Source organism: Spea bombifrons, chromosome 6 (assembly GCF_027358695.1).
Source record: "Spea bombifrons isolate aSpeBom1 chromosome 6, aSpeBom1.2.pri, whole genome shotgun sequence".
NCBI lineage: Eukaryota > Metazoa > Chordata > Amphibia > Anura > Pelobatidae > Spea > Spea bombifrons.
Window position 1 is genome coordinate 39,188,173 of NC_071092.1, and position 15,733 is coordinate 39,203,905.

At 42.4% G+C, this 15,733-nt stretch overlaps 1 protein-coding gene across 7 annotated transcripts in view; it reads left to right on the top strand.

Annotated features, from left to right (window-relative positions):
- Nucleotides 1-15,733, top strand: part of RABGAP1L (RAB GTPase activating protein 1 like) — a 115,709-nt gene that overhangs the window by 92,066 nt on the left and 7,910 nt on the right. For 5 of the 7 annotated variants that reach the window (XM_053468584.1, XM_053468582.1, XM_053468583.1 and 2 more), the window contains one exon: nucleotides 5,918-6,010. In XM_053468584.1, the coding sequence (XP_053324559.1) occupies nucleotides 5,918-6,010 (93 nt within the window). Of the gene's footprint in view, nucleotides 1-5,917; nucleotides 6,011-8,083; nucleotides 8,276-15,733 lie in introns of those variants that run through there. The other 2 variants (XM_053468585.1, XM_053468588.1) reach the window with 1 other exon arrangement.

Sequence of the window (15,733 nt, forward strand, 5' to 3'; positions counted from 1 at the left end):
CAGCTTTCGGTCAAACTGATGTCATCGGACAGCCAACAGACATAGTGTCAGGGCCATCGCCAGTCTGTGTAGTCACATAAGCTATAAGGACCTCTGAGGTCACTTCTGAAGATGGAAGCAGTTATCTGAAGAAGAGCCTTATGAGGCTTGTGTGCAAAAATATGGCTTTCCATATTTAACATTTACAAATTATTTATTTTAAAACCATAAGCGTCACCCACCTGTACCGTAATGATGCCGGCAAAATTACCTCTGTCCCCCTTAAGTCGGAATATAATATAACACCCGATTTAAAGCACCAAGGGTTGACCTACAATTTGACCTTCAACCAAAGATTTAATTAATGCTTCACACTGTGCAGAAATAGTTGTAACTTTCTGCTTCATATGTAGTTATTCACAAGACCTGCGAAAAGCAAATCCCGTCTGTCGGTTTCCACAGAGAATGCAAGAAAAATGAGACCCCCCGGCATGGAGTATTATGCAGCCTTTTTAAGTTGTTTAATCAAAAAGTATTTTACTTGTCTCTGTATGGGATTATTGGCGTTGCGTCTTTCTCGTTAGTTTATGAGCTCATTAGCCCCTCGGTAAATATACGCTCAAGGAGTTTCCCCGGGATCCTCACGCCGATGGGAAGGGTCAGGTGAGCCGACCGCTTGTGTTCCATATGTCTGAATAACACAATTGTCTCTCTGTGCTGCTGGGTTCGCCTCCTTGCCTTCTCAGTGGCTTAATTTACAATAACACAGTATTCGGGCCGCATTGTATTGTTAATCACTTCTGGGTATGTTTAGTTTCTGTCACCTTTTGTGTGCTGACAAATCCTGTTATCACTTCTGCTGATCCTTCCCATTTCCAATGGACAGAAATGCACAGAAACCATCATTGTAGACTCAGATTTTCCTGCAGATCGGGTTCTGCCAGACTTTTTTTGGAGATGATATTGTGTGTAAATGACCTTTTATCCTAAATCTCCTTTATTCTCCCGATTCCTGCCTGGTTTAACAGGTTTAACAGGATTCTTCAGTGACCTTTCACTAGGAAGCAGGAGAAATCTAAGAGCTCTGCACACTGAGCCAACATATATGGTTGTGTTTTCATCAGCATCCATGTCCATATGACAGAAAGGAGAGCAAACAAACATCTTTTTATGTGAAAAATGATTCTTCTGCAAATAGAATGTGATAAAAATAGCACATCTGTGAAAAATTCAACTAGCACACGGAGCGTATGAACACGCCGGGCATCGAGACTAATTCAGGGACAGTCCGCAGCTGCCTGGATAAGACGGATCCCGCGGCAGGAGCTCTGGAGGTTAATCGTCTGGAGAGTGAAGGATGAGGATCGCCTATCATTTTATCATTTTGCTGTCATTTCAAAACACATTCTCCATCTGCCATGGTGATGGGTAGCCTTCCAGATGTGGCTACACAACTTCCGTGATTCTCTGCCAGCCGTTAAATGCATGTAGATGGGGGTAAGAATAATGGGGGTTGCAGTTAGCCAGCAAGCTGCTGCTTCTTGGATATCGTTGTTGTAACAAGACACACATGGATGTCAGAATAATGTAAATTGTTCATTTATATGATAAGTGGAGAAATCTTGAGATGATTTTGGCCCAGCTCGTTTAAAGGCCGTCAGGACATAATCAAGTCACCTCCAAAATCACCTCCAAGCTGACAGAATGGATAACAATACATTATGCTAACAGAACCAAGAATCATAATGAAATGTGTAGATCAAAAGAAGGGAAATGAAATGCGCTGACCCACCTCCGATCAAGGAACATGCAGTCGGATATGCAAAGTAACAGCTGCTTTGTAGCACAATTCTTTTCAAGCAGGGATGTCACAAATATATGGGTAAAGCCCAAAAACCCACAAGCCTTTTCCTCTCCCCGTGTTTCACCTGTGCACGGGGTGGAGAGCATTTTTATACTGGACACTCATTCCGGTGACGGATTTCCATTTAAAAATATGGTTCTCTTAATGAGCAGATTTCAAGACCAGCTTTTTTAATTGGGCCCCGTGTCTCCGGCTGGACAGACGGACGGACCGACCAGCTCAGGGCTGAAGAGACAGTGAACCGAACAATGCTTTTATTTCTCTTTTCACTTGAATGTAGGTCAGAGGATGATCGCACGGCTGGTGAAAGCTCATGCGAGACCTAAAGCGAATCCATGCAAACAGTGCAGGCCTGTAACGGCACACAATCACTCAGCGATCACTACGAGCCTCGTCGGTGGGAAAAACTCCTTTTACAATTTCTTTACTAGGCTTAAATTTCCCATTAATAAGAAATGGTGGGAGCGCTCCAGAGAGTTCTAAGCCCTTTTGAACTCACGGTTATGGTGGCTTAAAAGAAAGTTTTACCCAGTACAGTAACCGTTACACGTTTAACATTCACACTTCTATAATCCTAAACACCAAAAATCAAAGAAATTCTGATTACAGAAGTGTGAATTTTAAATCAATAAGTTATTAAACCGTGTATCAGATTTTCAATTGTATGCACTTATTTCTGCCAATATTTAAAACGTATTAAGGATTGTCCCGGGTAAAACTTTTAAAGCTTAACCGTGAGTTCAAAAGGTTTACGGCTCCTGTGTGTGGAGGAACCACAAGGAACCATATGGTTTATTTAAGGGCTTGTTAGTTTTATGACATCACACATATGCATGAAGTAGATCCACCTGCGCGTTTGATGTAAGAGTGCATTAACAGTACTTGGGATGCAACCAAGCTCCCAGCGAACTGCTTAATCCAGACTAGTAACCAGCTTTTGTTGTTGTTAAACTATTTTACATTGTTGTTTTTGGAAAAACAGTTGGTTTTACCTTTTTGCTGCAAAATTAAAATGGTCTCTGTTTTGGGAATCGTTAAATAGGTAAGCATAGCCCAGAGGGTTTAGAAGCCTTGTTGGTTTAGATGCATACTTTGATGATAACGAGAACGTCGGGTTCCTTGAGATAGCGATCCTCTGAAGCACTCCTACCACCTTTCATCCATTACAGAGGAGATCGGCAGCTTGCTTTTCCCGATGTCCTCCGTATGCAAAGCTTGTTTTCCCTTTCACTAAAACAACATATGTAAATGCTGCGCTGTTTATTCACTAAACCATGTGTTGTGGCGTGTGCGGAAACTTTCGATCCTACCGCATGAGTTGGCTAAACAGAAGATGATATTCAAGAAATCCTGCCATTGTGATTATGCTTTGTAAAAGGCCAAATCCTTCCTTATAGGAGATACTCGTCGAGTTTGGCCCTTTACAATGCATGTTTGAGTGAGCAAGATCAAAAGGGATTTGGTGTTTACTAGGCATAATACTTTATGGGGGTGGAGATGATGCAAACTGATCCAGCGTCATGGACCATCACAAAAACCTGTCAATTAAATGAATACAAAGCATTTATTGTAATACCTTGTATTCAGCATCTTGTAGTACAAATGCTTTTTCTAAAAAGGTCAACAACGCATGGAGAAACATAGATTAAAGAATCATTTGTGAATCCTCTTTACCCGCACATTACGAAAATAAACCTTTTTATTTTGTCTCTTATATTAAGCCATGACTGCTGCCCGGACGATAGGACTAAAGTGGTGGCCGGGTTTATGGGGTATCCGCCAGTATATGGCCGCTTTTCATTACTAGTTACTGTATTTTTACTTACGCTGCTGCTAAACTCCAAACCATATTGAATGTTTTAATCTAATTGAAGTCTGATTATGGGCAACTTTTGATATTTTCATTAAAAGGGAATTTGCAAATGGTCACAAGACCAGGTCTGCGCTTTTCAAAGGGAAAGCACAGCTTGAGCGGAAAGCATTAAAAACAAGCAATGCTGCGATTAGCAAAATGTCTAAAATGTATTAATAAACAGGCATGTTTAACAGGATTACTTATTAATTAACCTAGGGCAGTTAATACTAACACAACAGTGGATCCTTTCATCCATGTCCCGTTATTAAAACCTATATGGACAAAAATATTGGGACACCTGACCATTACACCAACAGGGACACATTTTAACCCCAAACTTCCAAACGCCGTTCCAGTCCATCCCAAAGGTGTTGCATGGGGTTGAGGTCAGGATTCTGTGCGACCAGACCTTGCTTTGTGTGCTGGGGCATCGTCATGCAGCTGCTCGGCCGTGGAAACCCGTTCCATGAAGCTCCCGCTGCACAGTTTTTGGGCTGATATTGATGCCAGTGGAAGATTGGAACTCTTTAGCTATGGAATCAGTGGAGCGTCAGAAATTTTTACTCAACATGCGCCTCGGCACCCGGTGGCCCCGCTCTGTGAGTTTACGTGGTCTTCCACTTCGTAGCTGAGTTGCTGCTGTTCCTAAACGCTTCCTCTTTCCAATAATGCCACTAACAGCCGCCCGTGGAATATCTAGCAGGGATGAAATTTCACAAACTGACAATTTGTTGCACAAATGTTTGTAAATGCAGACTGCGTGGCTAGGTGATTGATTTGATACACCTGTGGCAGTGGGTCTGATTGAAACACAAGAGGTATGCCTCAATACCTTTGTCCATATAATGTATGTATGGTATTATCCTTTGTGTATTTCACAACCCGCTGAATTTCCTCTAGAGATCGTCACTTTAAGCCATTTGTTTCCCAATCTTTGGAATTGTCCAAAAAGGAAAAAAAAAAGACCCTTTTGGTGGTAAGAGGAGTGAGAATCACCTGACCCCCACCACACGGTAAATCGTTAAGACGTGGTCCGCAATCAATCGTTAGAGAGAGAAATACTATTTTTGAATGCACAGTTTCTGTAAACATGGGCTCTCCACGTAGACCATTTTCCTTGTTATCTTATTTACTAAAACAAGATTGTTGTTTTCCGTCTGCTTCAAAGCTTTCTAGATAACTAATAAAAAGAATGCACTTTATTGATGTTGGCGTGTGCCCACAAAAGCGCTGTTTACCAAACATAGCCTGCCCCCTCGGCCCTGTCTGTTTGGGGCCGTATAATCCAGACACGCTCTGTAGTTTGGGCAGAAACATTACGTTTGGGTTACGCGGCTTCAACATCACCTTCTGCTATCCAGACTTTAGTCAACCTGCCACAGAGCTCTCTTTATATGTTTGTCCAAACAGGGACAAATACCTCTATTCAGATATTCATGGGTATCAAACAAGGGAGCTTCGTTAATTTGGCTTTACCGTCCTTTTAATAAACCTGGACCACCATCTCCTGTCGCAGGAAGGCAAACTGGGCCAGACCCCAGGCTTCGCTCTCTGAATTGAGCCAGGCCATAAGACTCGTCTCCTTCTTGGATCTCCCCTCTCATTTTACATCACATCCCTCCATTCTTGCCAAGAAAAGCTGTGGCTGTAGTCGCTACCGTTTGTGAACCTAAGCAGACAGAAATATATATATTTTTTCCATTCCAGACACTAATGACCAAATATTTCTGTGTTGCAACCACATATGAGCCTTTTGAGCATGGAAGGTATGACAGGGTTTGTGAGAAAAAGGGCAGAGGGGAGGTGTGAAGCCAGAGGAAGAGGAAATGTAGAGTGTACCAAATGAGATGACTGATCACGTTACTAGCGGTGGAACCCATGGAGGAGTCACATGGTTTATTTTTCCAGATCTGTTTTATTTTATTTTAACCATATATAACCTATAGGAACCGAATAATAAATGCCTGCGACAACATACTAAATATTTTCCTTCATTTAGAGTGTGAATATTGTAAATAAAGAATGGCGGGGCGGGGCTTTTGTAGGGTCGAACACAACACGCATATACAGAGCGCCTGCAATGGCAGTAATGCCTTTACTGTGTCTGAACAAGCGATGCTTTGCGCCATCTGCTGGGTACATTGAGAAGTGCAGCCATTTTTACCGGGGCTCCCTCTAGTGGCAAACTATTAACGCTCCCTGATGTCTTTCTTACACAGGTGCCAACTAAAAAACTCAAGAAATATGAGAAGGAATATCTGGCCATGCGAGAGAGTCAGCTGCAACAAGAGGATCCAATAGAGAGATACAAGGTAAGATATTGCATCTGCCAGAATGTGAAGAGAGCATAATTACTTCATACACTTTTGTTTTATTTCGGTATCATAGATTTATTCATTGTTATCCAGTTTATACAGAAGGTACTGGCTCATCAGGATTCACTTGTTGCATTTTTATTGATTAGGCAGCTGCAGAACCTCTTGGTAGATGGCACTATGAGAGTGTAGTAGCGGATGGTTGACTGACGCTACTACTAATACTCATTTGCTGTAAGAGGAATTCGCTTGCGGTACCCTGTACAGCGACTTCATTTCTGCAGACACACTGTTTGCATACTGAGCGCATGCTGCAATGGTTTGCTTGTGTGTGAACAGATAATCCTTGTGAACATCTAATATGCGTTTCCCAAATAACCTCCCAAATAGCATTTAAATAACCATATGCATCTTATTCGAATGTCCTGTCGGGTCCAGGGTTTTGCAGCAGAATAAATACAAGCAAGGTCTCTGTGCCGCTGTCCTTGCAGACGTTTAGTGTTGGCAGGGTACATGCGGCATCCGGAAATACATTGTGTCAGTCAGTGCAGAACTCCCGTTCGCACAGATTATCTTTCATAGCGATAATCCATCGGAAACACAACAATAACAATACATGGAAAAATAAATCCCCAGCCTGAGCTGGAGAATGAATGTAGATGCCCGGAGGGTGAAATCAGGACAGCTAGCGGCAGCAGACTGAAGTGCAGGGTATGGAGGGGCCGTTACATCAGCTCAACACAGGGCCCTACGTACTAACATGTTTACAGCGGCCTGTTTGAAAGATCCCTTTCAGTTCCCTTATTGGTTATATTGTCTGATGTATGTGACCTTTTAAGCTTTGGGTTGCTGTAGAGTTTTGCTTTGAAACTTGTGCAGCCCTCCATGATTGAATAAAAAAATTTCTGCGCATGTAATTAATGTGATCTTCTAGTGCTGACTGCCATATACCCCATTTGGCATTTGTTCATCAGACGGGTAAAACTCCTTATTTATTGTCCCAATCAGTGTTATATATTAATCATATTCATGTGTAAAGCACTGAGTAACCCTGCTTTTCAGTTTGCGTATGAAATCCTTTTATTTTGCTTTATGGATTGGTAAGACTAATGTGCTTTACACATGGCATTGGTTCTCTGTGCATTGAATGATGTTTAGTTAGTTTTTTGTGTTCTTGGGTAAATGCGCAGGCAGCAGACCTGGTGAAACTGTTAGATGAGCCTATGGGGGAAATGCAGATGGCTGATTTATTATTATATTTATTTTGTTGCTAAAGAGCTTGCATTCAGTCCTCGTAGAGTCATGTGATAATCCAGGAAAAGCTCTACATAACCTGTGATGAGGCGGTAGGACTGAGGGTCCGTTCCCAAACAATGTGTTCTTTCTGTAGAAGATCAGACGGGATCACGCTAATAGCACGCAGCATGACGGTGATTAGCTGTTCCACCAGCTCACGTCAACACAAGGCTCATTATTTACTTACATTTGGCTTCATTCATTACCCTGATTGATACTGAGCTCTGCCCTTTAATTCATGTTTAATTAGCCACAGAAGGGCAATAATTAAATGGGCAAAATCTATCTATATCCAGACCCCTTTCCCAGGTTTGCTGTGGTGAGGGAATGCTCTCGGGCGTCCTGAATATTAGTGTTACTTGGAAACAATGAATAGGGACTGCTGTTTCAGCTCCCGGAGTTCACTATGCATTATAAAGGGCTAACCCTGGCGAATGTCTCTGCAAGAAGGACTCGGCTGGTCCTGTAGTTGGTAAAATGATTTATATATGCTCTGTACAGGGCCATTCTGGGTATTTTTGGAACAGAAGCTCACTGGGGTTGGCCCTTCATAATGTAAAGTGAAGTTAGTGAGATGAAACTGGAACTCCCCTGCTTACTCCCCGTTTATTTGGAACCATTTATTAAGGTAGAGTTGTGCTTTTAAATCCTTCCCTTCAGCTCCGGCTGCAGAAAGAGCCGGGCTGCTCTGTTTTTGCGAGTTGGAAGCACGGCTCTCCCTTTAGCGAATAAACCCCAGAGCGTTAAGAAGCTGCTTGTGTCCCTTTCTTTCAGTTTGTGTTTGTAAGCGAATGCCTCCCTCTCAACCCTGCGTGAATGGGAACAGGAATAAGCGTTCACGCGCGTCTCAGTCCTGATTCCTCCCCAGCATGCTCCTGCCTTTAGAGTGGCGATGTGACCCACAGCAGATCCCGGCAGAAGGAGTCCTGATGGTCTTCTCTGAGTGTTGCGGCAATTTTATAAGAACTGTAAATACAAATAAAGATATTGGAAAGAGAACCGGCTCCTTCATTTCAAGACACTGCTGAGAGGCAATGGCCTTAATGGCCAGTATTTAAAAACAGCCTGATGTATACATGACTATATGCAATATATATTATACACCCCACAGTGGACATTTACCCAGGGTGACCATAAAAATGGACCACCAGAGTTGGTCTGAAATATGTGATTTTTGTGTCACTAGCCTGTGTGTATTTTAACTGCAGTTGCTGATTGTGTTATTGTATATTTTACTATATGATCACTTTTCCATTAGTCCTTTATTTCCAGCGGGAGGGGAGGGGGACTCCCGTGTTCTACGGGCGTCTTCCGTACGGGGTGTACTATTAATATACATAAAACTTCCCGCAGTATACATCAAGTGGCCCGTAATGACACTCAATATATCTTTTTATGTAGCTTTTATAAAAGGGGTTTAGGAGCTTCTACGACTCAGACGTTAAATAGCACTTCCAAAAACTCACACTACAACCCATCACTCTCAGCCAGCCCAGAAGCTGCCGAGAGGGTTAGACCTGTAGTTTGCCCGCAGCTGGGCTCCCTGTGGGGTGTGTTTGAAGGTTAGTTGAGCGTTTCGCTATGTTATAGGAAGCCAGCCCATGAAAGCGTCCTCTGCACGATGGGCCCTCCTGGCCCTGCATAATGCATAGTAAATGTGCTTTAACTAATTCATTACTGAGGGCCAGCTCAGCCTATCTTGCAGGAATCTGCGTTTTGTTATTTATACCCAACATATAGTATTTTATTAGGCATTTAGGGAATACACCCCATAACATCCCCTGTTCTCTTTAGATTCTCTGGGTGCCAGAAGGGTGAGCAAATAATGGCAAGGCTCTCAATGGGTTAACTAACCCCGGAAACAAACCACATAATATTATACCATTATTATTAAAATTAATGTGGATTAATATAGAAGTGGAGCGAAGGCCCGGTAATTGCCAGTAACCGATCAGTTCTGCCTCCCTCCCCTCTGATCCCACACGCGTGTTTGGCTGCAGTTCACGGGCCGTGTAATGAAGTGTACAGGCATGTACGCCCTCCTGTGTTTATCTTCCTCCGAGCTCCTCTCTAATCTCCCCAAAGTGAATACACAGCAGCCAGAGAAGGAAGCAACAGCGGCAGCCGCTTCCCTCTGTCCGGCTGAAACAACGAGTTCTCAGGCGGCATGTTTGCCTCTGGTTAGGGATCTGCCACCCAGCCTAGGAGGTAAGTCCACCCCGTGCTGCTTGTGTGACTGTCGCCTGCCGCTTTAAGCAATCAGACCTCTCCTCTAACAGCTGTCACCGCAAAGGGTCTCTTCTTGTCTTTTCCAGCCACACTGACTATGGTTACCCAGCAATGTGTGCATTAACTCTGTGTGTGCTTCGCTTGTATAGATGCCCGGATGCAGAATAGGGTCAGAGGGACTCTAGGGGTACGATATAACATAAAGTTACAAATCCTGGGCGCCTGTAGAGCTGTGCTCCGATACTTCTAGCTAGGGTCATGGCTGTTGTAATGCACTGAAAGAGAGCAGCAGTTTTATTGCGACATTGTGGCCGTTTGAGGAGCACGGGAGTAGTCAAGAAAGTTGGCATATCAAGCGGTTTATACCGGTCAGACCAGTAATTGGTAAAGAGGAGCCGTGACCTGCAGGCAGAGCTTGGGCTGGATCAGCCGTTCTCTGTAAAGACGTGGCCCAGAGCTGTCATGGCAAGTTCACCGGTGACCTTTCACCTTTCATAGAGATAGATAGAACAGCGCATGTATTCTGTCCCATCGACCTCCGCTGTATGGAGCGATTACTTTGCTTTCATAAACAATGACGGCTCCTGCTTTCATACTCTTAACAATAGCTGCCCAGGGGGAAGAAGAGAGATTTCCGACGGTTTTATTGTATCCTGACGTATTAAGGTGCCTGGCAATAAAATCAAAACATGAAAAGACCTCGACCAAGGAGATGAACCTTGCTGGCGATCTTACACGCAGGTAGAGAATTAGACAATATAGAGTCCCGTCCGCTACGAGAGCGAGTAGATGGCTCTTACTGTGGCCATACACAGCGTTGGATGAGAAAGTGAACAATGTAGATACATGTTTTGTTTATTATGTACTTTTGTTGCAATTCTCTACAATGTATTTAGAGTTCTGTGGAAATGAAAGGCAGCGTCACGGATAATAGCCGAGGCCTCTGTGCCAAAAACCTTTAACACCGGATCCATTTTGGCAGATACTCCAGGTTTTAACGCTGGTTGGCTTTATTACACTGAGGATTCAGTGAACGGCACGCCTGGAGTAAGATATATGCCCTGATCCAGTACGAATCCAGTACACGGCCTTACTGGAACCAGCATTCCCAGTGTCTCGCCAATAGTTTTCTTATTCGTTTATTATTACATGTAACACTTCTTCCAGTGCATACATTGAAAGGGTATGACGAAACTAGAATAGACAAAGATGAACCGCTACTTTAGGAAATTATAGCCCAAGCTATGTATATGTTATTTCTGTAGCACTAACAGGTGTACTCTGCACTTAACGGTGTATAATAATAATCATATTAGAAGTACTGCTGTCATACCGACATAATTATGATTAGGGTGTGTGTGTGTAGATAGATCTATATATAAAATTATGCATACATCAGGAAAGGAAACTTTAGTAAAGGCACTGGAAATGTGCAGATTCCAGAGGAATGAATAATCCTCCTCCGGTGGCTTTTAGGATTATCACACTGTGCCCTGGCATTTATTGTTATGTCACAGGGCATCAGCATTTTATATAATCACACACGGCTGTATAAACACTTTCTAACATACAGGTCGCGTTACACAAACAATAGTCTGTGTACATTAGGATTGCAAGTTATCCATTAAGCAGTTTGAACCCATGTCCCTCCTTACTTCCCTCAAGCTGATGGACTAAAGCTCCGATGACATCAGTTTTAAACCCAAAACGTGCTTTTTCCTGTATTTAGGACACACAGATAATAACCGTACAGTGAATGGATCAATGTATATAGTTTATTAACCAAATCGGCGTTCCTACGTGTGTATAATGGAAGCAGAATACACAGGTAATGCCGTATCCCCAACAGCTGCTTTCCAGCGCGGGCCGGGCTGCAGAACGCCATTTCAGATACCGTGCGCTGATCCATGGCGGAGTCTCATTAAACGCAGGAAGGAACCTATACGTATCCATAGAGATACTGAAATAGAAATACATCAATGAGCATTGCTTTTGTTTCATAAAAGCGTGCAAGGTGGTAGGAATGTTAACGCATCTTATCTAAGGAGCATCCGCTCCTCCACACGCCAGGGAGAGCCGTTTACGTAGGGCTGTGCTTGGCTATAAACAAAAACACTTAAATCTCTGCTCTTATCTTGGTGTGGGAGCTTCAACCTTCAGGACAACAAATAAAAGCATGTGTTCCATCAGCTAGCTCTTAACCCTGGCTGCACAATCCCCTTCCCAGCATTACAACACAACTGTACACGGCTACAATGTGTTATTCCCTTAACACAATGGCTCTCGCCTCCAGTTCTTGGTGCCCCCAAACAGTTCGGCATTTCAGGATATCCTGTCTTTTTGATCTGTCAGAAAGGCTCAGTGATTGAGCTGCTTGTTCTGGTTTGAAGGGCACGTCTGAAACACTTAACTCTCCGATGACTACAGTGTAGAGATGGACTTTATGAGTGCAGCTCCGGGCCTCTGGCCACAAAGACAAGACGCTTTTTGGAATGATTTATCATTTATAATCATTTAGAATGTGCCGATTATATGTTACCCTAATCTAGGATTAATTGGACAGATACTCTTTAACCTACCAGAAGCTAAGTGGTCTGTATATGCAATTAAACATGGTGCTGTCTTAAATGGTACATTGACATGTGATTGTAAGGGATATGACCAGACACTGAATTAACTCACACACTCGCGAATAAATAAAGACACATGAAACTTTCAATTGGATAAACAGGCCGTGGTCTTTTATTTAGCTTACCATTAAATAACAATTTACACACTTAACCTTGCAACACTGTAACCATAAAAGCAACTCCTGGCCCAAGCCCCAGAGTGCCAATCCACTTTAACCCTTAACATGCCATCCGCCCTAAAGCCAGGACAGCAAAATGCACCACCGGTTCACCCCTTCTTTCATTTCTTTTTTTTTTTTTTTTTTTTTTTTATAAAAAAGGGGTAACCTTAACTCAATAAAAGCCACGACATAAATAGTTAATAGATAAAGATTAACCCTTGGGTGGGAGGGTGGGCGCCTCAACAGCAGCTCTTCCATCTTCCAACCTTTGGCTCTCCCGCTATGCCGCTGCTCACCAGACTCTTATGAAAGGTCAGTGCAGACAGCTAGCGGTTCGCCGCAGGTAAGTAAAGTGTACCTCAGGGGACGCTCTATTTATAGAGCAAATTCCCGCCCTTGGCGCAGCGCGAGACAGCCGCGAGCGCAAGGCGCGCAAAAGGGGGGGGCGTAACTAAGCGGCGCGCGGCGTCCTCGAGCGCACCTAAAGTAAAAAAGGCGGCAATACTAAGCGGCGCGAGCGCAACTAGAAAGTTCTAACATATTTTTTTTTTTTTTTTTTTATATATAACCTGCCTGACCTGTATGCTGACCTTTACATGACCCTAATCCCCACAACCACATGCCGCCCTGTTATCTAAATAGAGCCAGGGCTTTCCATGTGATTGTAAGGGATATGACCAGACACTGAATTAACTCACACACTCGCGAATAAATAAAGACACATGAAACTTTCAATTGGATAAACAGGCCGTGGTCTTTTATTTAGCTTACCATTAAATAACAATTTACACACTTAACCTTGCAACACTGTAACCATAAAAGCAACTCCTGGCCCAAGCCCCAGAGTGCCAATCCACTTTAACCCTTAACATGCCATCCGCCCTAAAGCCAGGACAGCAAAATGCACCACCCGCCACGAATGGAGACTCAAACATTCGTGGCCCACCCCATAAAAACCACGGCCTGTTCTACCATAGCTTGCAGATCCAAATTAAAAATATCATTACCGATATCAGACAGATGTATCCCATCATTCCTATAAAAACCAGTACATGCACTCTCCAGATCCACGTGTCGGAAACTAAAACCCCCTTCAAGTTGCATAAACTTATACATAGATCTGTTCAGTTTCCTTCTGACTCTCTCCAAAGCCTTGAATTCAGGTCTGTTAGACCACACCAGTCTAGGTATAACCTCAGACCAAACCAAGCATGTATTGTAAAAATAATTTTTAACATTAACTATCAATTCTTTAAAACATAATAATAACTCAATAGACTTAACCTTGCCCAAATCATTCCCACCACAATGAAAAATAATAATGTCTGGGTAAGGCAAAATATGAACATATTCAAATAAAATACTCTCAAGTTGAACAATACCCAATCCTCGTATGCCTATCCAAAAAATGTTAATAAACTTTTCATCAAAACCGAGATTGACTCCTCCTCTCCGTACTTCCGCTCTTCTTTGGGCCCAAAAAATAAAAGAATGTCCCACAATCCATACTACCTTCGGCAATTTACCTGTAAGAAAACGTATTAATACATTCATAACAGATCGGGCCTAACATATATCTTATAACGATCTGATTCCCATCTCCCAATCCTTCTGATGATAGATGAATCCAAACCTAACCTAGCAGCCTCTGTGGCTGCTCCAATTCTAAAGGAATGCGTGGAATAATTCTCTTTCCCTAGCCCTAAAGCTAACAAGCATTTCTTTAAAACCCTATCAAACTGAAATTTTGTGAGAGGTTGACCGGAACCATGTATTAGCCAATTACCTGGAAAAATTGGACGCTGAGCCATAAAAGCCTCAGATATTTTAACGGGGCAAATAATACTCCCTTCAATTCTCTGAATAGTTATCCAACAACCTTTACCTTTTTTGTCTGTTTTGGAGGCCCTCAGAAGAATTTTTAAATGTTCACCACATAAAACATCTTCCTTCTTTAAACCAGAGCCGCCTTTTTTGTTGCCAGCAACCAGTTCACTGATCCGAAATGCACCAAAGAAAGCAATCACAAAAGCCGTAGTAAAAAGGCAGGTTTCAAACTTATTCCAGCATACACTAGGAACTATTTCCACTATCTTATGCAACAATTCGTACGATATAGGCCTCCTCAAATTGTTGGTAACAGCCCCCCGACTATAACCTTTTAAAATCTGTTTTAACAGAAAATCTTTAAACGCATGCTGCTTATCTGAGAGCTTAAAGAAAAAGGTAATACCTAACAAACATCTGTCTATAAACGAACGAGAAAAACCTTTCTTAATTAAATCCATAACAAAACTTAACGCAATTTCAATTCTATTATCTAAAACCTCTGTGCCTTTACTTTCAACAAAAGCAGTCCAGAGTTCCCAAGACCTCCTATAGTTGGACCAGGTGCTCTATGATAAAGATCTTTCAATCAAAGCACTCATCCCGGCGATGTCAAATCCCAAATGTGTTGCGAAACTTCCAGCCCTTCTCGCTCCGCCTGAGGTGCCAGTTCTCTGAAAAGCTTGAAGTCAAAACGCGAGAGAGCATCAGCTATATTATTCTGTTTGCCCGAAATATGCTTAGCTTTGAGCCAAATGTTATTAATTAGACACAAATACACCAAGCGCCTTAATAAATTGATCACCGGTAATGACTTAGCTTTCAAGGTATTGATCACCCACACTACTCCCATGTTGTCGCAACGCAACAAAATCCTCCTGTTACACCATAACCCCCCCCAATATTCTAACGCTACAACAACCGGAAATAATTCTAATAAGACCAAATTCTTAGTCCATCCAGCCTCATGCCATAACTGAGGCCAACTCGAAACTGCCCATCTACCTTGCCAAAAGATACCAAATCCAGAAGCACCTGCTGCGTCCGTAAAAAATTCTAGCTCATCACTATCAATAAATTCATTTTGCCATATAGCCGCACCATTGAATTTTTTGAGAAAAAGTTTCCACACTAATAAGTCTTCCTTAACCTGTTTAGAAACCCTAACCCTATGACAACCAACCTTCTTACCCGAAATAGCTTTCGCCATCTGTCTCGAAAAAACTCTACCCATAGGAATTATTCTAGTAGCGAAATTTAACAAACCCAATAAAGACTGAAAACATTTAACCGTTACTTTCTTGGAACACAAAACTGTATTAATCATAAAACGTAACTTAATAACTTTATCCCTAGGTAATCTAAACAACATGTTAACTGTATCTATTTCTATGCCTAAAAACAACAATGAAGTGGTAGGGAAAACTGTTTTCTCATGGGCTAACGGGATACCAAAGTATTCTGCCAAAACAAAAAATGAGTTCAATAACGACAAACAATCTTTACTGCCTGGCTTACCAATAAACAAAAAGTCATCCAAATAATGTATAACCGAATCTAAACCTGAAACTTTCTTA